The sequence below is a fragment of the Mauremys mutica genome, chromosome 1 (genome assembly GCF_020497125.1).
Source record: "Mauremys mutica isolate MM-2020 ecotype Southern chromosome 1, ASM2049712v1, whole genome shotgun sequence".
Classification (NCBI taxonomy): Eukaryota; Metazoa; Chordata; order Testudines; family Geoemydidae; genus Mauremys; species Mauremys mutica.
The window spans coordinates 114308655-114334534 of NC_059072.1; the positions used below are offsets into that span (position 1 = coordinate 114308655).

The 25880-nt window shown below is 48.2% G+C and overlaps 1 protein-coding gene across 1 annotated transcript; it reads left to right on the forward strand.

Annotated features, from left to right (window-relative positions):
- The first annotated feature begins 1283 nt into the window (after window positions 1-1283).
- Window positions 1284-20611, forward strand: LOC123345359 (aldo-keto reductase family 1 member B1-like). Its single transcript, XM_044982152.1, has 10 exons — window positions 1284-1376; window positions 5423-5590; window positions 6330-6446; window positions 13685-13762; window positions 14478-14600; window positions 16363-16469; window positions 17315-17396; window positions 17871-17954; window positions 19518-19600; window positions 20563-20611. Exons 1-10 carry the CDS (start codon window positions 1311-1313, stop codon window positions 20600-20602), a joined length of 948 nt encoding a protein of 315 aa, XP_044838087.1. The 5' UTR covers window positions 1284-1310; the 3' UTR covers window positions 20603-20611.
- Window positions 20612-25880: the final 5269 nt, after the last annotated feature.

Consider the following 25880-nt stretch of genomic DNA (forward strand, 5'->3'; position numbering starts at 1 on the left):
ATGGACCTCTCCTCAGTGAGTTTATCTAATTCTTTTTTGAACCCAGTTATACTTTTAGTCTTCACAAAATCCTCTAGCAATGAGTTCCACAGGTTGACTGTGCATTGTGTTTAGTACTTCCTCTGCTTTGTTTTAAACCTGGTGCCTATAAATTTCATTAGGTGACCCCTCATTCTTGTGTTGTGATGGGGTAAACACTTTCTCCACATCATTCATGATATCCCCCTGTTAGTCTTCTCTTTTCTAAAGATGAACAGTCCCAGTCTTCTTAACCTCTTCTCATATGGTAGCTGTTCCATACCCCTGATCATTTTTGTTGTCACTTTCTACTCCCTCCCTCCAATTCTACTATATTTTTTGGAGATGGGAAGACCAGAACTGCATGCAGTATTTAAGGTGTGGGCATACCATGGATTTATATAATGGCATTATGATATCTCCTGTCTTATCTAGCCTTGCCTAATGGTTCCTAAAATTCTGTTCTTTGACTGCCACTGCACAGTGAGCAGATGTTTTCAAATTATCTACAATGACTCAAATCTTTCTGGAGTAGTAGACCTCATAATTTTATATGTATAGTTGGGATTATATTTTCCATTGTGCATTACTTTGCATTTATCAACATTGAAATTCATTTGCCATTTTGTTGCCCAGTTACCCACTTTTGAGAGATCCCTTTGTAACTCTTTGCAGTCAGCTTTGGACTTCACTATCTTGAGTAATTTTGTATCATTTGCAACTTCCCCACATCACTGTTTTCCCCTTTTTCCAGATCATTTATGAATATGTTGAACAGTGATCCCACTACTGATTCTTGGGGGACCCTGCTATTTACCTCTCCATTGTGAAAACTGACCATTTATTCCTACCCTGTGTTTCCTGTCTGTTAATCAGTTACTGATCCATGACAAGACCTTCCCTCTTATCCCATTACCGCTTACTTTGCTTAAGAGACTTTGGTGAGGGACCTTGTCAAAGGCTTTCTGCAAGTCAAATACACTATATCCACTGGATCACTTTTGCCCACTTGCTTATTAACATCCTCAAAGAATTCAAATCATACAAGGACACACATACAAACCCTACTGCAGACTTGCAGATTGTAATTCTACAGGGCTTTGTAATTCTCCGAAGAGGAAGAGGGACAAAGCAAAACTTCCACCTTCTGAGGCTTCATTCTCCCTTCCTACTCCTATCTGCAGCCAATCACCAGAAAGCAGGTGGATCAAGAACCTCTTTAAGGCTTTTGCCAGGGTACTGCCCATTCTTTTACAGTGTTGCATGCCAAAGGGAATTAGAACAGACAAGCCATGACAACCTACGTGGAACTGATCACAAAAGCAAAGATGCCCATCCTGGGACTAGGAACCTGGCAGGTAATGATGACACCCAACTACCCCAGTATTGAACATGTGCTTTTAGCAAAGCTAGTTTGTAACCTGTATGACACTATGAAACTGCTACGGGTCATCAAGCCTGCTGCAGCTCTCTCTCCAAGAGAGTGTAACTCCTACCTGGGAGCTTATGGTCTCTTGAAATTCTGCAGGTGTGACAGTTCAGTTACAGCTTTAAGCACTTGTCAAATCTTTTGAGTGAACGTGTGGTGTTTATGTGGAGATTTGCAATTTTGATGTCCCTGAAAACTGTTTAATGTGATATTTTCTTATACCCAATGCTCATGTGGTGGAATGAATTTAAGTATTGTCTACTGTGATTAAAAATCAAAGTGGATTTACAAATGGAACTTTCTACTAACTACTCAGATGTTGCTTTATTTATAAAGCACCATAATTATGTATGGTACTTTCCAAACAAACAGATAGTACAAGTTCCTGGCCTGAGGATCTCACATTGCTGATTTGGGGTACAGGAGAAGGTTTTTAGAGCCTATTTAAATTAATTTCCAAGAAGTAGGCAAAATGGACAAATCTCCCCAAAATCTGCAACATTAAAAGATGAAAGGTGTTCAGCCACATGCTTTATTAAAGCTCTGTAAAATGTTACATTCTTTCCATATTTCCTCTTCAGGCACTGCTGATTCTCAATGTTTATACTTTCCAGTTGTCATCCTCTGTGTGGGTCTAATCACAAAAGGTGCTAAGTGCCTTCAGCTCCCATTGACTCCAATGCTAATTGTGCATGCCCAGTACTTCTCAGGATGAGGCCCCTTAAATCATGTTACAATCCCATGCTTGTAATATGAGTTAGATGATTTGTGAAATCTTTGAATGAACCTGATAAGTGGGTTAGGCTGACTGGAAAGATTTTGGGATGTAATAAGCCCCTGGCACCTGCAAAAAACCTATCTAAATGCAATGAAAGATTCAGCTTTTATTTCCACAAAAATCACTAGGGTTATTTTGTCAAGATTATTCAGTATTAATGTTCCCACAGCAACCTCAACTGTATCTGCATTACAACAGAATCTTTCTTTACAGTCACACTGTACTCAAATTGAAATGCTATTCAGTAAATACAATGTAATATAATACAAGGGATTATTCTCTGAAAGTCTCATATTGCAGACTTGTGTAACCATGGAACAAGTTGCCAAACTTGTCTCTCTCTCTGCTCCACCAGCCAACACAATGGGAAGGATCACATGTGTTTTGTTTCTTCACAAAAAAGCTTTGTCTTCCACACAGAGCTGTCACACTACACTTTAGTCACAGCAGTTCCTAGATTCTGTACAGCATGTTGTATAGCAGTGGATCTCAAACTTTCATACCGGTGACCCCTTTCACATGGCAAGCCTCTGAGTGACCCCCGCCCTCCACCTATACATTAAAAACACTTTAATATATTTAACACCATTATAAATGCTGGAGGCAAAGCGGGGTTTGGGGCGGAGGTTGACAGCTCACAACCCCCCATGTAATAACTTCACAACCCCCTGAGGGATCCCAGCCTCCAGTCTGAGAACCCCATTGTATAGCAACTGACTAGGACAGGGGCACTCACCTCCTGACTGCCTCCTGTCAGCTGGGTGTGGCACTTCAGTCTCTTTTTCCTGCTGCTCCTGGCACCCTCTGTAGATTGCCAACCTTGCTAGGCAAGTCTTCAGTGGCTCAGCTCTCTGGCCAAGTACCACAGTCAAATGGATGAACTCCCTCCAGAGTAGCAAAGAGTTCAACGCTATCAACCCTCACCAAGATCTTCAGCCAGGCCCTTTTTAATCCAGCCCTTCACTAGGGTTTAGGCCACTTTGCCACTGGCAGGATCTGGGCCCACCCACTACTCCAGGGCCAAACCCAAAGACCCTATAAACAGCAGCCACATACCCCACCTCCTTTAATTCCTTCAATTAATTCCCTGGGCCTCTTCCCACCTGGTCTCTTTACTGCCATCCATTACCTTAGGGCTAAAGTTCACAGGTCCTCTCACCCCCCAGGTTTGGGGACTATAGCCTATCAAGCTCCCTTGGGCCAGAGCTCCCTCTGGCCCCAGCCATGAACTGACCTATTCGGCCCCTTTTATCAGAGACTGCTGGGCTCTGATTGGCTGCTTCTAGGCAGCTCTGGGGGACTCACCTTTGCTGCTTCTTCCTGGAGTAGGGTGGTGGTAGAATTGAGGGACCTCCAGCAGAAAGCCATAACGAGACTGGTACATCCTGGAATGCTTTTACATACACCAGCTAGCTTTCCCACGCTGCGGAAGGAACTGCAGTTATTGAATCTTATACAAACAATGAGATGAATTCAGACTGCAAGTGTCATACAAAAAGTAGACATTCACCAGAAGGGATAACCAGTTCCTGCTTGTTTTTTACCCCAGGCAAGAAGCCAGGTAGGTTTTTTTTTTTAGTGTAATAGAATTTAAGGCCAGAAGGGACTACCAGATCAAAGGCCTGTATGTCAAAGGCCACCAACATCACCCAGCACCCCAACCAAGCAGACTTTGATAAGCAGGTCTCTGAACTATGTGCTTAAAAATAAGTGATGAGTGATTATATTGTTTATCTTAAAATGCATTAAATGTAGGAATGTGTAGTTCTGCTTTTGCTGCAAGTTCTTATTTGAGATTCCTCTCCTCTTTCCACTTGACTTGGTATAAGGTTGTCAAACAAATTTTCACTGTTCTTTTCCAGCCAAGAAAGTTATGTGGTTCATATTGATAATGAATCCTAAACTATGTGCCTTATCCAGAGAGTGGCACTTTCTATAATGTTTTGCATTGTATCGACATATGCCTCCTGTCCCATCTCCTCAATAGCAGGCTTGTTTATGTCCAGGAGTCGAGAGGATTTCCAGTGATTATGTCTTTCTTCGTGTTTCCCAATACCCCACCTTAAACCTGGTTTCTCCTCTTTTTCTCTCTTGGCAAATCATAACAATTCCAGGTGTTGATTCCAAGTAACTCAACATTGATTCCCATGGTCAGTTTAGCAGAGCTCTTCAAAGGTTATCCTGTCAATTTCTCACTCTCAGAATGACTGTGGCTAAAAAGGAAATGTTAAGCAGGTGAATGAAGGTTTCCAACAGGGATGTGGAGAATCCCCTGGAGGGCACTCCAACGAGACAGTAACTTTCAGTCAGGGAGGACTGGAGAAGTCTTGTATCATGTTTTCCTTCCTCCATGCTCTCAATCTGATGTCTCCAGGAACATGTACTTACATTGTAGGGAATGGGCTAAAGAATTCTTGCAACGTTTCCATGTACAGATCTTGGAGTCTGTTGTGTTTTCAAAACAAATGTTGAGCAATATGATCACCATATCTTACTTTGACTCCCATTCCTTGAGATATGCCCCTTTCTTGCCCACCCTCTTGATCTACATCAGAGGTAGGCAACCTATGGCACGCGTGCCGAAGGCGGCATGCGAGCTGATTTTCAGCGGCACTCACACTGCCTGTGTCATGGCCACCGGTCCGGGGGGCTCTGCATTTTAATTTAATTTTAAATGAAGGCTCTTAAACAATTTAAAAACTTTGTTTATTTTATATACAACGATAGTTTAGTTATATATTATAGACTTATAGAAAGAGACTTTCGAAAAATGTTAAAATGTATTACTGGCACACGAAACCTTAAATTAGAGTGAATAAATGAAGACTCGGCACACCACTTCTGAAAGGTTGCCGACACCTGATCTACATGGTTGGCCATGTTGGCAGATTTCACCCTAAATAGATGCATATGGCACGGTACAGTCTTGTATCTATCTTGTCCTACCAGTCTATGGTATTTCTTGTGTGCCTATTACCATAGTCTGTGAGTGCCAATCACAGGTGGCTTAAGACTCAAGGTTGTCACTAGTTGTTTTGTTCCATAAACCACAGTGAAAATGGGAATCAACCCAGGATCACTCAAATACTACTGGATTAATACTACTTGATTTTAGGGGAGGATGAACCATTATCACACTGGAAAGCTGGAAATATTTTTCAGATATTTAAATTTCTGGCTTTCTCTTTTCATTTCAGTCCCCCATTGGGAAAGTGAGAGAGGCCGTGAAGTTTGCCATTGATGTTGGATACCGCCAGTTTGACTGTGCCCATGTGTACCAGAATGAAAATGAAATAGGGGATGCGATCCAAGAGAAAATTGAGGAGGGGGTTGTGACACGGGAGGACCTCTTTGTCGTCAGTAAGGTACAGCTTTGACTTACCTGAGTCTAAGTATGGGGTCAGGTTGATGACTGGCAGGAAAAGAGACAAAGATCACATAATGCAAAAGGCAGGCTCCATGGAGTAAAGCTAATCGGGAAATTAACCCCTTAATACTGTACCTGCTATTTACTAATTTTGTTTTCTTTATTCCAGTAGTCAAGTAAAGGGGATGGAGGGAAGAAAAAAAGAAACTCTTAAAAATCCATGGCTGATTAGAATGCACTTTTCTGTGTACTCCTCTTTTGCCAGCAATAGAGCAGGAACTCAGCCTGTGCTTTCAGTGACTCTGAGGAAGAAAGCATGGCTACAGCATTCTTGCTCATTCCTGCTGCAGGATTGAATTTATTCGCTCTTGTATGTTAGGTTTTCTCCCTGGCAGCAACAAGTATAAGAAAAAGAAATAGTTTTCTACCTTCTGGAAAACCTGTGAGTCGGTCTTCACCAATCTTGCATTTTTGCATTATTTTCTTTAATTGCTGTCTTAACTGGTGACATTTTACTATATCATAATCTGGCAGAATCCTAATTTTGTCAAGTGTACTGCCAGTTATAAAATGAACTGCAAGAAAATACCCATCAACTCCACCTCCCCTGTAGATGAAAGGCATAATATTCCCAGACCTGCCTCTGGTAGGTGTGACATGCCCCTGTCCTGCTGGGGATATTTCATACTGTTATTTTCCTGTGAAGTCAACTGTCATGCTTAGTTTTCTCTCTCTAGCTGTGGTGCACATTTCATGAGAAATCCCTGGTGAAGGGAGCATGCCAGAATACGCTTGCTGCCCTGAAATTGGATTATTTGGACCTCTACCTGATGCACTGGCCGATGGGATTCAAGGTACTGTGACTTTAACTCCTCTAAGCCTTTCTGTCAGGGCCCTAGGGAGACAATTTCCTCTTCTTAGCAGTCATGCCATAGTTATCTTCTAACAGGGCAAGGAAGACTAGACATTCTTCAGAGTGTATTGGTGCCACTCCCGGTATAAGACGGTTACTCACCGTAGTAACTGTTGTTCTTCGAGATGTGTTGCTCCTATCCATTCCAGTCAGGTGTGCGCGCCGCGCGTGCACGGCTCTTCGGAACATTTTTACCCTAGCAACCCCTGCGGGCCGGCTGGGCGCCCCCTGGAGTGGCGCCGCCATGGCGCTGGATATATACCCCAGCCGGCCCGTCCGCTCCTCAGTTCCTTCTTGCCGGCTACTCCGACAGTGGGGAAGGAGGGCGGGTCTGGAATGGATAGGAGCAACACATCTCGAAGAACAACAGTTACTACGGTGAGTAACCGTCTTTTCTTCTTCGAGTGATTGCTCCTATGCATTCCAGTCAGGTGATTCCCAAGCCTTACCTAGGCGGTGGGGTCGGAGTGAGATGTGGCAGAGTATAAGACTGCGGAGCCGAAGGCTGCATCGTCTCTGGATTGCTGCACCAACGCGTAGTGGGAAGCGAAGGTGTGGAGAGAAGACCAGGTGGCCGCTCTACAAATGTCCTGGATGGGGACATGGGCTAGGAAGGCAGCCGACGAGGCATGCGCTCTCGTCAAATGAGCGGTCAGGCGACATGATGGCGTGCGAGCAAACTCGTAGCATGTCCGGATACATGCCGTCACCCAGGAGGAAATCCGCTGCGAGGAGACCGGCTCGCCTTTCATGCGATTGGCAACCGCTACGAACAGCTGGGTCGAACGCCGGAAGGGCTTCGTCCGCTCGATATAAAAAGCGAGGGCCCTGCGGACGTCCAGGGTGTGAAGCTGTTGCTCACGAGGTGAGGCGTGCGGCTTCGGGAAGAAGACCGGGAGGAAGATCTCCTGATTAAGGTGAAAGGCCGACACCACCTTAGGGAGGAAGGCCGGGTGTGGTCGAAGCTGCACCTTGTCTCCATGGAAGACGGTGTATGGTGGACTAACCGTTAGGGCACGGAGCTCAGAGACTCGCCTTGCCGATGTAATTGCGACGAGGAAGGCTGTCTTCCAGGAGAGGTAGAGTAGAGAGCACGTGGCCAGGGGCTCAAAGGGCGGTCCCATCAGCTTGGCCAGAACGAGGTTTAAATCCCAGGTCGGAGTAGGACGCCGCACCGGCGGGTACAAGCGGTCCAGGCCTTTAAGGAAGCGGGAAACCATCTGGTTAGCGAAGATGGAACGACCTTCTATGGATGGCCGAAAGGCGGACACGGCTGCCAGGTGCACCTTCAAGGAGGAGACCGCAAGACCTTGCTCCTTAAGGTACCAGAGGTAGTCCAGGATGGTAGGGATAGGGACTACGAAGGGATTGAGGCCTCATTGATCACACCAGAGTGCGAAACGCTTCCATTTCGCAAGGTAGGTGGAGCGAGTGGAAGGCTTTCTGCTCTCTAGCAGGACTTGCTGCACTGCCTCCGAACAGTCCCTCTCTGCGTGGGTCAGCCACGCAGGTACCAAGCTGTAAGATGGAGGGACTGTAGGCTCGGGTGACAGAGCCTGCCGAAGTCCTGCGTGATGAGGTCCGGCCATAACGGGAGGGGCATGGGATCCCGAACGGAGAGCTCGAGCAGCAGGGTGTACCAGTGCTGCCTCGGCCAGGCCGGAGCGACGAATATGACGTGGGCCCTGTCCCTCCGAAGCTTCAGTAGCACTCGGTGTATGAGCGGGAACGGAGGGAAGGCGTAGAGGAGGTGATCCGTCCAGGAGCAGAGGAATGCGTCCGACAGGGAGCCTGGGGAGCGACCCTGGTATGAGCAAAACAGATGGCACTTCCTGTTCTCCTTGGAGGCAAACAGGTCTATCTGGGGAAACCCCTATCTCCAGAAAATTGTGTGCACCACATCCGGACGAAGAGACCACTTGTGTGAGAGGAACGACCTGCTGAGATGGTCGGCCAGCGTGTTCTGCACTCCTGAAAGAAATGAAGCTTCCAGGTGAATGGAGTGGGTCACGCAGAAGTCCCACAGGAGCATCGCTTCCGTGCAGAGGAGGGAGGAGCGGGCTCCGCCCTGCTTGTTCACATAGAACATTGCCGTCATGTTGTCCGTGAAGACTGCCACGCAGCGGCCTTGCAGACAGGCGCGGAAGGTGTGACACGCTAGGCGGATCGCTCGCAGCTCCCGGACATTGATGTGGAGAGCGAGCTCTTGGGGGGACCAGAGACCCTGGGTGTGAAGGTCGCCCAGGTGAGCCCCCCATCCCAACGCCGAGGCATCCAGGGTCAAGGTGACGGATGGGCGAGGAGGACGGAACGGGACTCCTGCACACACGACGTCTGGGTTCAGCCACCAGTGGAGTGACGCGAGTGTCGGCTTTGTGACGGTGACTACCATGTCTATTGAGTCGCGGTGCGGGCGGTATACCGACGCCAGCCAAGATTGAAAGGGGCGAAGGCGGAGCCTCGCATATGCCGTGACAAACGTACAGAACGCCATGTGGCCCAGGAGGCGCAGGCAGGACCGAACCGTCGTCGTGGGAAAGGTGAGAAGGTCCTGGATGATGGATACCATCGTCTGGTGCCGAGAGCGTGGGAGGCAGGTCCTGGCCAAAGTGGAGTCGAGGACCGCTCCGATGAACTCCACCCGCTGAGATGGAGCTAGAGTGGACTTCTCGGCATTGATGAGAAGGCCGAGGGACCGAAACAGGGATAGTATCTCTGACATCTGGTCCTTTACCAGCTGTTGGGATGTCCCGCGAACCAGCCAGTCGTCGAGATATGGGTATACATGAATGCGACGACGGCGGAGGGCTGCAGCAACTACTGCCATGCATTTGGTGAAGACCCTCGGCGCGGTGGACAGGCCAAAGGGTAGCACCGTAAACTGGTAGTGCGCACCGTTGACCACAAAACGCAGGTAGCGTCGATGGGGAGGGTAAATTGCGATATGGAAGTACGCGTCCTTCATATCGAGGGTGGCAAACCAGTCTCCCGGATCCAGGGAGGGAATGATGGTCCCCAGGGTGACCATGCGAAATTTGAGCTTGACCAGGTACTTGTTGAGCTCTCGGAGGTCCAATATGGGTCGAAGACCTCCTTTCACCTTGGGGATGAGAAAATATCGTGAATAGAATCCCCTGCCCCGCATGTCGTGAGGCACTTCCTCTATGGCACCCAAGCTCAACAGAGTCTCGACCTCTTGTAGGAGGAATTGCTCGTGAGAGGGGTCCCTGAAGAGGGACAGGGAAGGCGGGTGGGAAGGAGGGGGCGAAACAAATTGAAGGCGGTAACCAGACTGGACTGTACGAAGCACCCAGCTGTCCGATGTTATTTGGGACCACGCCAGAAGAAAGTGGGAAAGGCGGTTGCAAAATAAACGGGAAGGATCCAGTACAGAGACTGATGGGCCGTCCTCGGGCGTCCCATCAAAAGGCCTGTTTGGGTCCTTGAGGGGCCTTGGAAGGCGCTTTGCCCTGGTTGCGCCTGTTGCCCGATGGTCTACGGTGACTCAGGCCGGGACGCCTGCTATTGTAGGGTCGCGACCTAGGCTGGTTAAATGGCCGGTAGGGTTGCTGCCGAAAGGACCTTCGCTGGGTAGCCAGTGTGTGCATACCCAGAGTGCGAATGGCTATGCGACCGTCCTTCAGGGTCTGAATTCTGGAATCCGTCTTTTCAGAAAACAGACCCTGAGGGTACGTCTACACTTACCTGCCGGTTCGACGCGGAGAGTTCGACTTTTCGGAGTTCGAACTATCGCGTCTGATCTAGACGCGATAGTTCGAACTCCGGAAGCGCCGCGGTCGACTCCGGTACTCCACCTCGGCAAAAGGAGTTGGCGGAGTCGACGGGGGAGCCGCGGAGTTCGACCCCGGCGCGTCTGGACGGGTGAGTTGTTCGAATTAGGGTACTTCGAATTCAGCTACGCTATTCACGTAGCTGAATTTGCGTACCCTAATTCGACCCCCGCCCTTAGTGTAGACCTGCCCTTAGTGTCGAAGGGTAGGTCCTGCAAGGTGTACTGCACCTCCGGTGGCAATGTGGAGGACTGCAACCAGGAGATGCGCCTCATGGTTACTCCTGAGGCCAGGGTTCTAGCACCTGAGTCCGCGGAGTCCAGAGCGGCCTGAATGGAGGACCTGAAGGACTTCTTGCCCTCTTCCAGGAGGGCTGTGAACTCTTGGCGCGAGGCTGTTGGGATCAGCTCTGTGAATTTCGCCAGGGACACCAAGATGTCAAAGGTGTATCTGGCGAGGAGGGCCATCTGGTTGGCGATTCGGAGCTGGAGACCCCCTGCTGAATAGACCTTTCGGCCCAACAGATCCATGCGCCTCGCTTCCTTGGACTTCGGCGCTGGGGCTGGCTGACCATGCCTCTCCCTGTCGTTGACCGACTGGACCACAAGCGAGTCTGGTGCAGGATGGGTATATAAGTACTCGTATCCCGCGGGGGGGACGGAGTACTTTCTTTCGACACCGCGGGCGGTGGGAGGGACGGACGCCGGTGACTGCCAGATGGTAGTGGCATTTTTCTGAATAGTGCGGATGAATGGCAAGGCCACCCGCACTGGAGCCTCCGCTCCAATTACATTTGTCACCAGGTCCTCGTCCTCAGTGACCTCCGCTACCGGTAGGTCGATAGCCTTCGCCACCCTGCGAAGAAGGTCCTGGTGGGCCCGCAAGTCAATAGGCGGAGGGTCTGCCGTAGAAGCCCCCGCCACCACCTCATCTGGTGAAGATGACGAGGACAGACCTTGGACCACCGCCTCCGCAGGTGGGTCCTCTATGGGGTGGGCAGCTGACTCGGACCGTGGATGCCCCGCGGGATCAGGCGGTAACTGGGCCTCACCCGGTGATGGGGGTGGCCTGCTGACAGTGGCCTCCGGCACTCTGCGCTCGGAGGCTGGGGTCCGCTGGGGGCAAGGTAGCCCTTGAGCTTTGTATTGGGCCCAGGGGACCAAAAAACCCCACTGCTGTGCCCCGTGGACTTGTCCGTGCGGGGCCGCCTGGAGATGGCCATAGCTGTCTGCCCGCGAAGCGACCGATGAGTGACGGGATGGCCACGGAGGTGCGGAGGCGCTGACGGACTGCGCCGTCAAAACTGGCAGCCTGTCCCCGGATGGTGCCGAGGGTCGGTGCCGGTTGTCGTGGTACCGAGATGGCGAGCGAGACCATCGATTGCCGCGGTGCCGGGAGCTCGACCGGTGCCGGGAGCTCGACCGGGATCTCGACCGGCGGTGCCGGGAGCGGCTTTTGGAGTCACGGTGCCGGGACCGGTGCCGGGACTCGGACTTTCTGCGGTGCCGACGGGACGGTGATCGGGACCGGGAGCGTCTCCGGGAGTGCGACCGGTACCACGATGTTGAGCGGTACCGGGACTGCGACCGGCGTCGAGAGGGTGAACGGTACCGCGATGGAGAGCGGTGCCGGGACCTGGAGCGGCGCAACGGTGACCGTCTTCGGGACCGGGAGCGAGACCGAGTCCTGGAGCGCCGTCTATCCCGTCCATCAGGGGAAGAGGGCCGCATCATGGCCGGCTTGCCCGCTGACTGAACAGCCCGCACCGGCGGTGCCGGGGGCCGGAGGCTCGGTGCCTCTGTGAGCTCGATGAGCTCTCTCACCGTCGAGAATGTCTCGGGCGTGGACGGGAGATGCAGCTCGACCACGGTTGGCACCGGGGAGCAGGGAGGTACTGGACTCGACGGCTCTTGAGGTGCTGGAGTCAACGGAACCGTGCACGGCTTGTGCACTACCACAGCCGGTGCCGGAGGTGCCGGTGATGGCTGGGTAAGCTGTCCCGAAGCAGGAGGCTTAGAAGCCGAGTGCGCCGTCTTCCGCTTCCTCGGTGGAGAGAGGGAACGGTGCCGGGACGTCGGTGCTGTCTGCCAAGATCTAGCAGCGTCGGCACCGGGGCGGCTTGGTGCCGCTGGTGCGCTGCGCGCCGAGGACGATTTCGGTGCCGCTGGGGATGGCGCGGGAGGCTGAAGTGCCACCTCCGTAAGGAGCTGCTTGAGGCGAGAGTCTCGCTCCTTTCTGGTGCGCGGCTTAAACGCCGTGCAGATCGGGCACTTATCTGTCCTGTGAGATTCCCCGAGGCAGCGCAGGCAGGAGTCGTGCGGGTCGCCCACGGGCATGTGCCGCTGGCAAGCCGCACAGGGCTTAAAGCCCGGTGCCTTGGGCATGAGCCCGCACCGGTTGTGGAAGAAGAGGGGCGAACCCCTCTAATTCCCCTACTATACTATAACTAACTAAACTTATTCAACTAATCTAACTACTAAACTAAGTTAACCAACTATGTACAGAGAAGAATGGAGAAACGCTAGGGCTGTGGAGGTAAAGGAGCACTCCACTGTTCCAGCTGGCCGTCACGGGCAGTAAGAAGGAACTGAGGAGCGGACGGGCCGGCTGGGGTATATATCCAGCGCCATGGCGGCGCCACTCCAGGGGGCGCCCAGCCGGCCCGCAGGGGTTGCTAGGGTAAAAATGTTCCGAAGAGCCGTGCACGCGTGGCGCGCACACCTGACTGGAATGGATAGGAGCAATCACTCGAAGAAGAACCTCTGGAAAGTAGTGCTGCCCTTGACTGGTAAGGCAGTAGCTATCTTGCAAGGCCATTCTAATGGTACGCCTATGCCGCAGCTGTGCCGCTGTGGCACTGTAATGTAGTCTTTTTGTCATTCTTATTTTCTTTCTTTTTTTGCTTCTACAGCATTTCCAGCCCTTCTGGATTAGAGAGTAATTGATCCAAATCAAATCCAGGTCTCTTGGCTCATAATGTCTAGTCATTTGGCTGTATACAATATTCTACAATATTCCTGTCTGATGATGTCTATGTACTGAATTCTTATCTATCTCTATCTTTACTGGGAAGATAGCTAAGTCCTCAGCTTCCTACTGCAGAGACTGTTCTGTCAACCTCCATAGAGCTCCTACAAGCTGACAGAAGCACTGATAAGCTTCTGTCCTTCCTCTGCTTGGAGTTGCAAGTCACACTGATTGGCATGGTGCCAGTCTGCTCATAAACTAATTACTTTAGTAAGAATTATTCCTTTTTTCCTTCTTTTTGCCCCCAAAAGCTCAAGTCAGGACAACCTGTATAAATCCACCTTCACTTACTTGCAGATTTAAAAAAAATAGACAATTCACCGTGGAGGATATCTTTAAACTATCTGTCTTACAATGACAGGCTGGAGAAGAACTGTTTCCTGCAGATGAGAATGGCATGATCATTCCAAGTGACACAGATTTTCTGGACACATGGGAGGTGGGTTCACTGATTAATTGAGATTCCCTTTGTTTCTGTCAGAAATGCTATTGGATGAGAGTGGCAACAGGAACTGTGTGTGCTCAACCGTGCTAGGCCAAGCCTTCAGGAGAGAGGAGAATGAGATAGTAGTCACCAGTTAGAAGGAATACTTGGGAATCTTGTCCTTTTCTCCATTCTGTCAGATGGGAAATGAATCAAGTCTTATTGATGACTTATAGGAATAAAAAGGAAACTGCAGGCTGATACTAATGATAACAAGCACAAAAAGAAAACTGTTCTTAAAAGAGAATGAGATGTCTCTGCCTCCTAAGAGGAGGATGCAGTGGGCTATTTTTTGTGTATCCCCTTTCTCAGCTAGACTCTGGGACCTGCAAAACATGATGTATTTGGCAGGTCCAACTACCTGGTTTATCATTTGGTTTTGTGGAAAAAAAATAGGCAAGTTAACAATAAGACCACCAACACTTTGTGCCATATATGTCTACATGGGGAAACTGACTTGCATAACTTTTCTGGGATAACTCTGAAAGAAAAGTAACATTATTCCAGAATTATTACTCTCCTTTGTAAGCAGACCAGTTATTCTGGAATAAAATTACTTTTATTCTGGAATAGTGTGTTCACATAGTTATTCCAGAATAGCTATGCCAGTCTATTTCCCTGTAGATAAGCCCTTAGTTATATAGAATGTCTGATTCTCTTGTATCCTTAGGCTATGGAAGAGCTGGTGGATGCAGGATTGGTGAAATCCATTGGAATCTCCAACTTTAACTGTGAACAGATAAAGAGGCTCTTGAACAAACCTGATTTAAAATACAAACCAGTGAATAACCAGGTAGACTGCTTACAGACTCATTAGTGTTGGCAGAACACCTGTCTGAAGGATGCTGCAAGTAGATGATGTGACTTGCATGTGTGTCGGTGTATGTTTGGGAAAGGTGTAATTGGTTAATGGACAGAATGGACCATTTAATGAGTTTTTCTATGATTCATATAACTAGAGTTATATAACTTGGAATTTCCATCCTGTGGGAAATTCAGACATTTAACATTCTTTTGTTCTAAGTTGAAATTTCAAAATTGCTCACAGAATAAAAATTCTGAAAAAAATTTAGTTTCAGGTGAATTGAGACATTGTTTCTATTTTGATTTTTTATGTATTTTTAATTTTGCTTTTATTTTATATTTTATATTATAAATTGGTAATTGTTTTTTAAAATTGATATTCTAATTGCTAAGTAGTATTCTAATTGTTAATTTGCTTGGTAACTGGTATTCTAATTGGTTTGGTAACTGGTACTCTTTGCTATTCTAACTGATAATTTGTAATTGTTATTCTAATGGATCTGGTAATTGGTATAATATAAAAATAAAAAATAAAAAAAATAAAAATGTAAAATAAAAAAATTTGAATCAAAAAGTCATTCTGAAACAAAAAATTGAAATGTTCCATGGTGATAAGGTCAAAATGGAAACCGGACATTTCAACCTTATTAAAAATAAAGAACACACAATTAGTGACCACCTGTGAAAAGCTGGTTTAGTTGCCCAAAATCACAGTCACCCTGTGGCATATTTCCGAGTGGAAGCAAGCTTAGCGCAAGGTTGTGCTCAATCAACAATGAGATCACAAAAAACTACAAGTACAAACCAATCCAGTTCTTTAACTACGCCTTGCAGAAGGAGTGCCTTTAGATAATTTAAAGCACAGTAGAACCTCAAAGATATGAACACCAGAGTTATGGACTTACCAGTCAACCGGCCACCCTGTGAAACTGGAAGTAATCAATTAGGCTGCAGTGGAGCCAAAAAAACAAATAAAAAACCCCCCAAACCAAAACACATGCAAATACTGTACTGCCTCAGGGCTTTAGCCCCAGGGCTCAGGGCTTCAGCCACCGCTGGGAGGGGAGAGAAGGGGAGTTGGGGCTGAAGCCACAGGGTGTGGGGGAGGGCAGCTGGGGACTTCTGACCCTCGGGAGCACTGAGGCTCAGGGCTTTAGACTGGGGGGAGTGCTGGGGCTTCAGCCCTGCGACTCCGTTCCCAGCTTCAGCCCTGTGCAGGTCACTGAGGCTCTAGCTATAAGGGGAGTGCCAGTTTCAGCCCCAGTGTTTCCCCCCCATAGCTAAAGCACTGATGCCCAGCAACGCCCGTGGGGTTGAAGCCGGGAACAGAGCGGCGGGACTGAAGCCTCAAGCCCCAGTGCTCCCCTGAGGTCTAAATCTCTGAGCCCTGGTGTTTCCAGACGGCAGAAGCCCTGAGCCCCCTGCCAAGAGCCCTGATGGCCCCTAGGGTCAGAAGCCCTGACCCCCTCCCCACCCTGTGGCTGCAGCCCCAACTCCCCCATTACTGAAGTCTGTAATGTTTTGTTCAGAGTTATGGCCCATTTCAGAATTATGTCCAGCCTCCATTCCTGAGGTGTCTGTAACTCTAAGGTTCTACTATATATTGACTAGTTCCAAAAGAAGCTATCTTCTGGAGGTTAGTGGGGATGTATTCTATGGAGAAGCTTGTGCTATTATATATCTTTCAGTAAATCACCACTCTGAAGAACAATAGTACAGTCTGCCTCTGCGTAAACTTAATGTTCTTGTAGATTGAGAGCCACCCATACCTTCCTCAGGAAGAGCTGGTTAAGTATTGCCAGTCCCAAGGGATCACTGTCACTGCATACTGTCCCCTTGGAGCTCCCAACTGGCCTTGGTAAGAATGTTTTCTATATCTTGTTTTCTTTTTAGGAGTGATTTCAATAAACTAATATTAATATATTACCGTAGGTGGATGAAATAAAAAAAATGAAAAAAATTGATAAATTATTATACATTAAAAAACCTCAAAATTCCCCTTAAATCTGCACAATTACATAGAAACCATTAATCTCTTATTGAATTAATGGATTAATGTGTGGGACTCAGTCTGATTGGCTTTATGTATTTTAATAGAAAAACAAGCAATCAATTTGTGAACTGGTGAAGAAAATTCTTAGTTGAATTCTGATCAATTTATTTAACATTCTTTAACAACTTAATGAAAGATTACAAAATCATAATAAAATTACAAAATCATAATAAAAAACCTGTCATGAAAACATCAGTTTCATGCATTCATTGTAACAAACATATGGTGAGCTTGAGATAGATTGTCTCTGGTTCTAATATTCAAAACCCTCTAGACTACCTCAGAGACATCCACTCTCCATCCATTACCTACCAGGGAAACTGTGATCATGAAGGATGAAACTCTTGGGAGACAGAGGGAAGATATTCTTGGTGCTAAATCCTAGACTATACATCATCTTATTGGAGTATATTGGAACGAGCTTTATCTAACTTCTGTGCAAAACTCAGCTATTTCCAGATGTCTATTCATGATAAAATAAAGTGAAGAATGATGTTTAGAGGGGAAAGAAGCAGTGTGAACGGGTGAATTAAAGTATGCCATAAATTCTTTTGTTCCTAAATTACCAATTATCTTATGAACCCTATGATGATTAGTGATGGAAAAACACAATAATCTTTTCCATCAATGTGTACTCTTTATTTTTGTAGGCCCAAGTCTGAGAACTTTTTCCTCTTGGATGACCCCAAGATTAAGGAAATTGCAGCTAAGTACAGAAAAACTTCAGCTCAGGTACAGACTCATTGTACAACATTGTTTTCCTTTCTAAAATGTCATCCTCTTGTGCTGGCTAACGTCTTTCACAAAGGAATTGCACCCAATTCTGCCCCCTGTTATGTTTCCTTTGTAGTGTGCTGCTTTAAATATATTGTTTTTAATCTGATTGCATTACAGAAGGGATAGGGAAAGATTACTGACCACTAAACTGTGTGAAATTGAGGGCATTAGCTGGAAAGGGTTAGCTACATCTTTCATATGCATCACCAGTAGTCAACCTCAAATTTTCAGTCAATGGCAGTCATTAGTTGCCATTTTGGTCTCATGAATACTAGTAATAAATGAGTATATGCAAAAATTAGCGTGGCTCTGCTACACTGCTTCCTCCTGTGGTAACTCTTTGATCTAGGGGATTTATTCACTGTGTAATGTGAAGGTAGATATGGCATTGTCTTCTGAATTTGCCACATTTCTGATTTGTTGCTGTAGGTTCTGATCCGGTTCCACATCCAAAGAAATGTGAGTGTAATTCCCAAGTCTGTCACTCCACATCGTATTGAGGAGAATTTTAAGGTAATGTTGCAAATTAGATACTTATAGGTCCCGTTGCAAGTTTATACAGGAAACCTGCTTTACCTTACCCATATCACTGTTTTCCCTTATACTTAGAACAGGAAATAACTGGGGTCTCTCAGATATGACTATATGATAACATGGTAAATGCTGATTTTTTTTTTTAAATGGCAACCACTCAGCTTACTTCATCAGAATAACCAGCAAATAAATAAATGTGAAACCAAATCCTCCCTCTGGACAAAGGGACCTAACAGTTTGATTTAAAATTCTATTAGTGAGATGCCTGTTTACGTATACTACTTTTTTTCAAAATATGGTCTCTTTATCTCTATCATCATGTCAGTTCAATGCTAGACCATTCCAAAACACCTGAATCTCTTTGTTTAATGTACATGATTTCCCCATGCTCAGTTGATTCTTCTAGGCTCCAATAACTGTATAACAACTAAGAATTTTGAGACAATTAAAACACAGTAAATAGAATTCTCATTGACACCATCACCTCTTTGAGGTAACACCCACATATTTGAAGCTAAGTCAGTCACTCATACCTATAACAATTCTGAAGTACTAACACAGGCTATACTGTGGTTACCACTAATGAAGGGCCAAACCCTTCAGTATTTATACTAAAGTAAATATCCCACTGAATACATGAGAGATGACCTGAGCAGGGGCGGCTCTAGTAATTGCGGCGCTCCAAGCAGGGCGGCACGCCGCGTGGCGCGCTCTGGCGGTTGCTGGTCCCGCGGCTCCGGGGGACCTCCTGCAGACGTGCCTGCGGAGGGTCCACTGGTCCCACGGCTCTGGTGGACCTCCCGCAGGCGTGCCAGCGGACCCTCCGCAGTCATGCCTGTGGGAGGTCCGCCGGAGCCGCCTGCCACCCTCCCAGCAAAATGCCGCCCCAAGCGCGCGCTTGGCGCGCTGGGGTCTGGAGCCGGCCCTGGGCCTGAGTAATGGTTTGGAGGATCAGGCCATGCAAACATATGTTTCCTTCCTCTGAATTATCCCTTATTTGTAAACATTTGAAAGTTTAACTGAACTGTCTCTTTCAGCAAAATAAAATAAAAATTGATCTTGTCAGTGAGTTGCGTGGTTAGTGATATCCTAAATTATAATATAAGAACCCAGCGGGTAGAATCATGCTGTACTGTATCGTAGAGTAGTTTTCATAATTCAAGGCCAACATTTGGAACATGGCACCAATAATTAAGCATATAAATTAAGTGACCTGATACTCACAGGTGCTGAGCACTTGCAGAGACATCACAGGCCCCTTTCACTAAATTAGGAGTTGCAACTGTGAAAATCAGGCCACTTAATTTATATGCCTGGCTTTAGGTACCCCACATTTGAAATTTTGGTCCACATATTTTATTACTCACTCAGCAACGTGGGCATTCATTGTAACATTTGCTCATGAAGTTGTGTTCCTTCTGTCACCTAAACAACTATAATGCATTCCTCCTCATCTCTGCAGTATCCTTACCTGGAAGCCACTTAAACTTACCTCTTGTACATCTTATTTTGTGTTTTTGTCTCTCTCGTTCTCCTTTTAAGGTGTTTGACTTTGAATTAACTAAAGAGGAGATGGAAACCATCCGCAGCTTTAAGAGGAGATGTAGGATCTGTCTCATAAACATGTGAGTGTCTCTTCTCCTCTAGCAGAATGCCTGGCAAGTCCACATTTATTGTAGAACATTTATATCCTCATTTTTTAAATGGTGAATAGGAAACTGAACAATGGACCTCTAACAAAATGTCATATTCAAAGCCACTGACATCCCATACTAGAATACTAGTCAGCTTGTACCCCTTTGCAGAATTGTGATTTATACAGGGTTTATCATGTTAAAATAGCTTTTAATATGTAGATGTCAAGCTACTATGAGCTAAACATGTGTTAGCAAATTAAAATAGACTTACAGCTCCAAAATATATAGGCTTCAGATTTCTCGACTTTTACTACTCATCTGACTAAAAGATGTTCAGCGTAAAACTACAATTAGGAAATTAATGTTCTACTAAATTAGCTAATCCTCGTATAGTAAGTCTAGAAAAGAGAGGTCATGTATTACCTATACAGAGATTATTAATGTAGTGTCTGTACTGTAGAGTGGTTGGATCCTGACATTTGAGATCTATTCCTAGCTCTGTTATTTATTCTCTTTTCCCAATGTAACAATCTGTGAAGTGACTACTTCAGACATACTGTACCTCACAAATGTGTGGCTTAATATTGCAAAGAAATTTGGTAGCCTCGGATAAGGTGTGCTAGATAAGTGAAACGTATATGCCTTCTGACATCAAGATCATAATGTAAAATCTGAAACAGTTACAAATCTACAGGGGAAACCTACCTTTTGACTGACAGGAGTTCAAGCCTGCCTATTTAAATTGCAGATCACAAAAAGCAGAGAGTTAACATGAGTTATCCTGTATAAGTTAGGACAGTGAGGGAGGCTGCATAAACACTTTAAATGTCCACTATAATTAGAGATTATGTACATTTCAAACTCCTCTCTTTAACCTCGAGACTGCATCAGTGCTGACCCTTGTAGTGTTCACTGTAAGGACTTTAGAATAACTCTCTCTCTTTCTCTAGGTGCACAAATCACAAGGACTATCCTTTCAGAGAAGATTAAACCTGGCATTGTCTTGACATTCTTCAGGGCTTAGAATGATTGCCTTCTGCTGATCCTTTAATCTGGTTAGCTGAACTGATAAGCATGTTTATATGCACTATACAATTATGGCATCATTTATCACCAGTGTAAATGTATTATGTACTGCCTGCTGGCAGGGGAGATTCTACAAGAAGCTTGAAGAACAAAGTCTGAAAACAGTCCAATTTGCTGCCCTTACATCTACTATTACTACTGTAGTCCTTTAGCTGGGTGAGATTTTGTTTTTACAATATAAATGCATGTTTTCACCTTTAGTAAAACTTATTCGACAGGCTGTTAGTAATGAGACAGGTAAACAAGTTTTAATAATGCTTGACCTACAGGCCTTGTGAACAAGTTTCTAGCAATTAAACTAAACAATAATTTTTGTAGCCATATTAACAGAATGCTCATGGCATTTGGACTCATTTCGTACTATAGTAGCAGAATCTAGTCCACTAGCATTAAGACACCTAGTCCAGCATTAAAACCTAATTTAATCTAAGAAGATATGTTGACACCTAAATACATAGGCATAAAACAGCTCATTCAGTTTTAAGAAGCCTTCATGAGATAAGTGGATGTAGATTCTTTGTTGCTATAACTTCATTTAATGCAAGGGAGCAGAACAGTTAGACTTTAAGCTGTTTAGGTCAGACTATCTTAATGTGCATTTATACCTAGGGCCCTACCAAATTCACGGCCGCGACATGTCACAGTCCATGAAATCTGTATGATATAGTATAAAAGCAAACAAAAGACCAGATTTCATGGAGGAGACCTGTGTTTCTCAAATTGTGGGTACTGACTGGAAAGAGAGTTGCGGGTGGGGGGGGAGTGTCAAAGATTATTTTAGGGGGATTGTGGTATTGCCACCCTTACTTCTGCGCTGCTACCTGCAGAGCTGGGCAGCCAGAGAGTGGCGGCTACTGACTGAGGGCCCAGCTCTGCAGGCAGCAGCACAGAAGTAAGGGTGGCAATGCCATACCAGGCCATCCTTACTTCTGTACTGCTGCTGGTGGTGGCTCCGCCTTCAGAGCTGGGCTCTCGGCCAGCGGCTGCTGCTCTCCAGGTGCCCAGCTCTGAAGGCAGATCTGCTGCCACCAGCAGTGCAGAAGTAAAGGTAGCGGTATTGCAACCCCCCCCCCCCAACACTCCTTTTTGGGTCAGGTCTCTTACAATTACAACACCATGACATTTCAGCTTTAAATAGCTGAAATCATGAAATTTATGATTTTTTAAGTCTGTGGAAGCAGGGAAAGAATTAACAAGGATTTGAAGGGAATTTTAATGCATGTCAGTCAGTTAGCAAGAGTTAGGCCAGCTGTAACCCTAATGACGTGAGACTTGTAGAAGCAAGGATAGTGTGAGGCGAGAGGAAAAGAACTGTGTAAAAAGTTATTACGACCTTGTACTGATAACCAAATATGCAGGCTTGTGTCTTCTAGGAGTGAGAAAAATAAGATAGCAGACTGGCTTATGTATAAACAAAATGCAGTTGTTGCTCATTATTGTCTGTATTATTGCTAGTTATTGTCTGTAACAAAGGTATAAATGCTTGCTGTAATTGTTTACCAGTTGAGAGACCTGTCCGGGACTGGGGCAACCCTGTGTCCTAGGGCACTTCCTCCCTCTATTGTAATTACTAGAGAAAGAATAAAGTATTTGATTTTGCTGCACCCAAAGAAAAAGCGAGAACTGAGTTTTTCTCCGACAAATCCTACAACTGAAATTGACCAAAATGGCCCATGAATTTGTTAGGGCCCTAGTTACATAGCATCTAATGGAATGAATCTCCCCCCAAGCTCAGATACGTGCTGCTACACTAGTACTACTGCTGAACCCCCAGACGCTGTGGCTGAAGACAGAAGGAGTAGTATTTTAAGATAATACAGCTTCCCATACAATAGTGCTGCACTTTATACAAAAATGTATAAGTGCATCTATTGTTAGGGAACATGGGACTGCTTAAGCTTAAAGAAAGAGCCACTGTTGAACTAGTTTCCTGCATTTCCTGATGAGCTAGCTGTGTTTGTTTTAATCTTCTCACTTTGTAACCCTCTCCCAGTCAAGCCATAGTCTGATAGAGGAGAACAGCTGTTTTGAATTGTGAGCTGAATCAGAAACAGACACCAAGCAAGAGTGGATAAACAGGGTCTGTGTTTGTTTGGAGTGGGTGGGGGGAGAGAAAAGGTTATGGAAGCTAAACAGGAAACTTCACCTCAAGTATATTCCTTCCCCTTTACTGAGTCCTGTTATTTAGTGCAGCTTGTGTTTTCCTACAGGTCGATAGTAGCCTCCACAACTAGTGAGGTGCTACTATTAACTTGTGTTAGTCAAGATTCCTTGCTACTGAACTCAAACTGATGATTGAAGTTTGAATGTTGCCCTAGGTCCCTTCACAGTATAGTAAGAAGACAAAGTTGATGAGTGTGTGATTAGAATACAGTAACTCCTCACTTAACATTGGAGTTCTTCTTCGAGTGATTGCTCCAATGCATTCCAGTTAGGTGTGCGCGCCGCGCGTGCACGGCTTCTCCGGAACTTTTTTCCCTAGCAACTCCGGCGGGCCGGCTGGCGCCCCCTGGAGTGGCGCCGCTATGGCGCTAAATATATACCCCAGCCGGCCCGTCCGCTCCTCAGTTCCTTCTTACCGCCCGTGACGGCCGGTCGGAACTGTGGAGGGCTCCTTGGCCTCCACTGCCCTAGCTCTCCTATTTTGTATATATATAGTTAGTTGTTTAGTTAGTGATTAGAGTTGTTATAGTTGTTATAGTATAGTTATCTAGGTTTTTGTAAACGGTTAAGGGGGGTTTCCCCCCCCCTTTCCCTTCCCGGTGTGGGCTCATGTCCAGGGCACCGGGCTTTAAGCCCTGCGCTGTGTGCCAAAGGCCGATGCCAATTGGCGATCCACACGACGCTTGCCTCCGTTGCCTCGGAGAAGGACATCGCACCGACAAGTGCGTTATCTGTTCTGCTTTTAAGCCGCGGACACGCAAAGAACGGGACTACAGGCTTAAGCAGATCCTTATGGAGGCGTCGCTCCAACCTTCGGCACCAGCGGCGCCGGCGCCGAGAACCTCTTCGGTGCAGAGCGCACCAGCGGCACCAGCCCGCTCCGGTACCGAGGCCCCGCAGGCTCCGCCTCCGGCGCCGAAGACCCGGCACCGCTCACTTTCGCCGGCAAGGAAGCGCAAGCTCGCTAAAGCAGTAGCTAAGTCCCGGGCTGCAGACTCAGCTAAAGTGCTCGTGCCGCCTGCGCCCACAGTGGTGACTGTGCGCAGGGCAGACACCGTGCCGTTGACTCCGCAAGAGCCGTCGAGTCCGGCACCGCCACGCTCCCCGGCACCGTCCGGTGCTGAGCCAAGACTGCCGACGACGCCGGAGACGTACTCCTCCGCGTGTGAGCTGATACAGCTCGTAGAGGCACCGAGCCTCCGGCCCCCGGCGCCACCGGTACGGGCTGTCCCGTCGGCAGGAAAGCCGGCGATGATGGTCCGACCGCCATCCACGGACCGCCGGCACGGTCGACGCTCTCGGTCCCGCTCAGGCTCCAGGAACCGGCGTCGTTCACCGTCTAGCCGTTCAAGATCTCGGCACCGCTCTCCGTCGCGGTACCGATCGCCATCTCGCCGCCGGTCGCAGTCCCGGTACCGATCGTCATCTCGGTACCGGTCGCACTCCCGGCACCGGTCCAGGTCTCGATCGCCGTCGCGTCGACACCGCCGGAGGTCCCCGTCTCGGCACCGTTCTCGGCACCGGAACTCCCGCAGCCGCTCCCGGCACCGCAGGTCCGGCTCCCGGTCGAGCTCCCGGCACCGGTCGAGCTCCCGGCACCGCGGGGACCGATGGTCGCGGTCACCCTCTCGGTACCGGACGGACGGACATCGGGCCTCCATGCCGCCTGGTGATATCCTACGGGCCTCGATTTCGGGCTCCGCCCCGCCCTGGCCGTCTCGCCCGGCATCTGTCGCCTCTGGCGCGGACGGCACCGGCTCATTGCCACCAACCCCACGCGACCACCGTCAAGGGGCTCAGCAGTGGGGCTTCTGGGTGCCCTGGGGTCACCATGAAGCGCAAGTCATTCCGCTTCCCCCAAGAGACGTTGCCGCGGAGCGCAGAGTTCCCGAAGCGACGATCAGTCGCCCCCCGGAGTCACCTCTCCGCGAGCCCTCGATGCCGCAGGACCGCCAGTCCCCGGTACAGCTTGCCCCAGCCGAGGCGCCTCTAACGGCCCCTCCCATGGAAACTATCGGACAGGCTATGTCCTCGTCATCGTCCCCGGACGAAGCGGTGGCTGGGACTTCTGCCAAAGACCCGCCCCCCATAGACCTTAAGGCCCACCAGGAGCTACTCCGTCGGGTCGCGACGGCCATGGGCCTCCCGGTGGCAGAGGTCCAAGAGGATGAGGACCCCATTACTAATGTGGTCGGCTCAGACACTCCTGTGCGCGTGGCGTTACCTTTTGTTAAGACTATACAGAAGAACGCTGCCACGCTCTGGCAAACGCCCGCGTCCATCCCTCCCACGGCTCGAGGGGTAGAACGGAAGTACTCAGCCCCCCCCACGGGCTATGAGTACTTATACTCGCACCCAACCCCGGACTCACTTGTTGTGCAGTCTGTGAACGGCCGAGAACGGAATGGCCAACCGGCCCCGGCGCCCAAATCTAAGGACGCTCGGAGGATGGACCTGCTAGGCCGTAAGGTCTATTCCGCGGGCGGCCTGCAGATGCGAATAGCCAACCAAATGGTCCTTCTAGCCAGGTATGTGTTTGACATCATGGCATCCTTGGCAAAATTCACCGAGCTCCTGCCGACGACTGCCCGCCAAGAGTTCTCGGCAATGCTCGAGGAAGGGAAGAAGTCCTCCCGTTCGTCCATTACGGCTGCCCTCGACGCGGCGGACTCGGGAGCGCGGACAATAGCAACAGGGGTGGCGATGCGACGCATCTCATGGCTGCAATCCTCCACGTTACCACAGGAGGTGCAGTATACGCTGCAGGACCTGCCGTTCGACACGAAAGGGCTGTTTTCCGAACAGACCGATTCGCGCATACAGACCTTAAAAGATGGGCGTATTGCCATTCGAACCCTTGGCATGCACACGCCGGCTCCACAACGCCGGTCTTTCCGGCAGCAGCCCCCTCGGTCCTTCCAGCAGCAGCGTTATCGACCGTATACGCCCAGACGGCCTTCGGGTAACCGTCGGAACCAGTCCCAGGCCTCTTCCAAGGGCCCTCAGGGGTCCAAGCAGG

Bases quoted from the DNA above. Each gene is read 5' to 3' on its own strand.
- LOC123345359 (XM_044982152.1), top strand. From the start codon at position 1,311: ATGACAACCTACGTGGAACTGATCACAAAAGCAAAGATGCCCATCCTG. The intron at 1,377-5,422 runs GTAATGATGACA...TTTTCATTTCAG, and splicing joins TGGGACTAGGAACCTGGCAG to TCCCCCATTGGGAAAGTGAG. The intron at 6,447-13,684 runs GTACTGTGACTT...TTACAATGACAG, and splicing joins ACTGGCCGATGGGATTCAAG to GCTGGAGAAGAACTGTTTCC.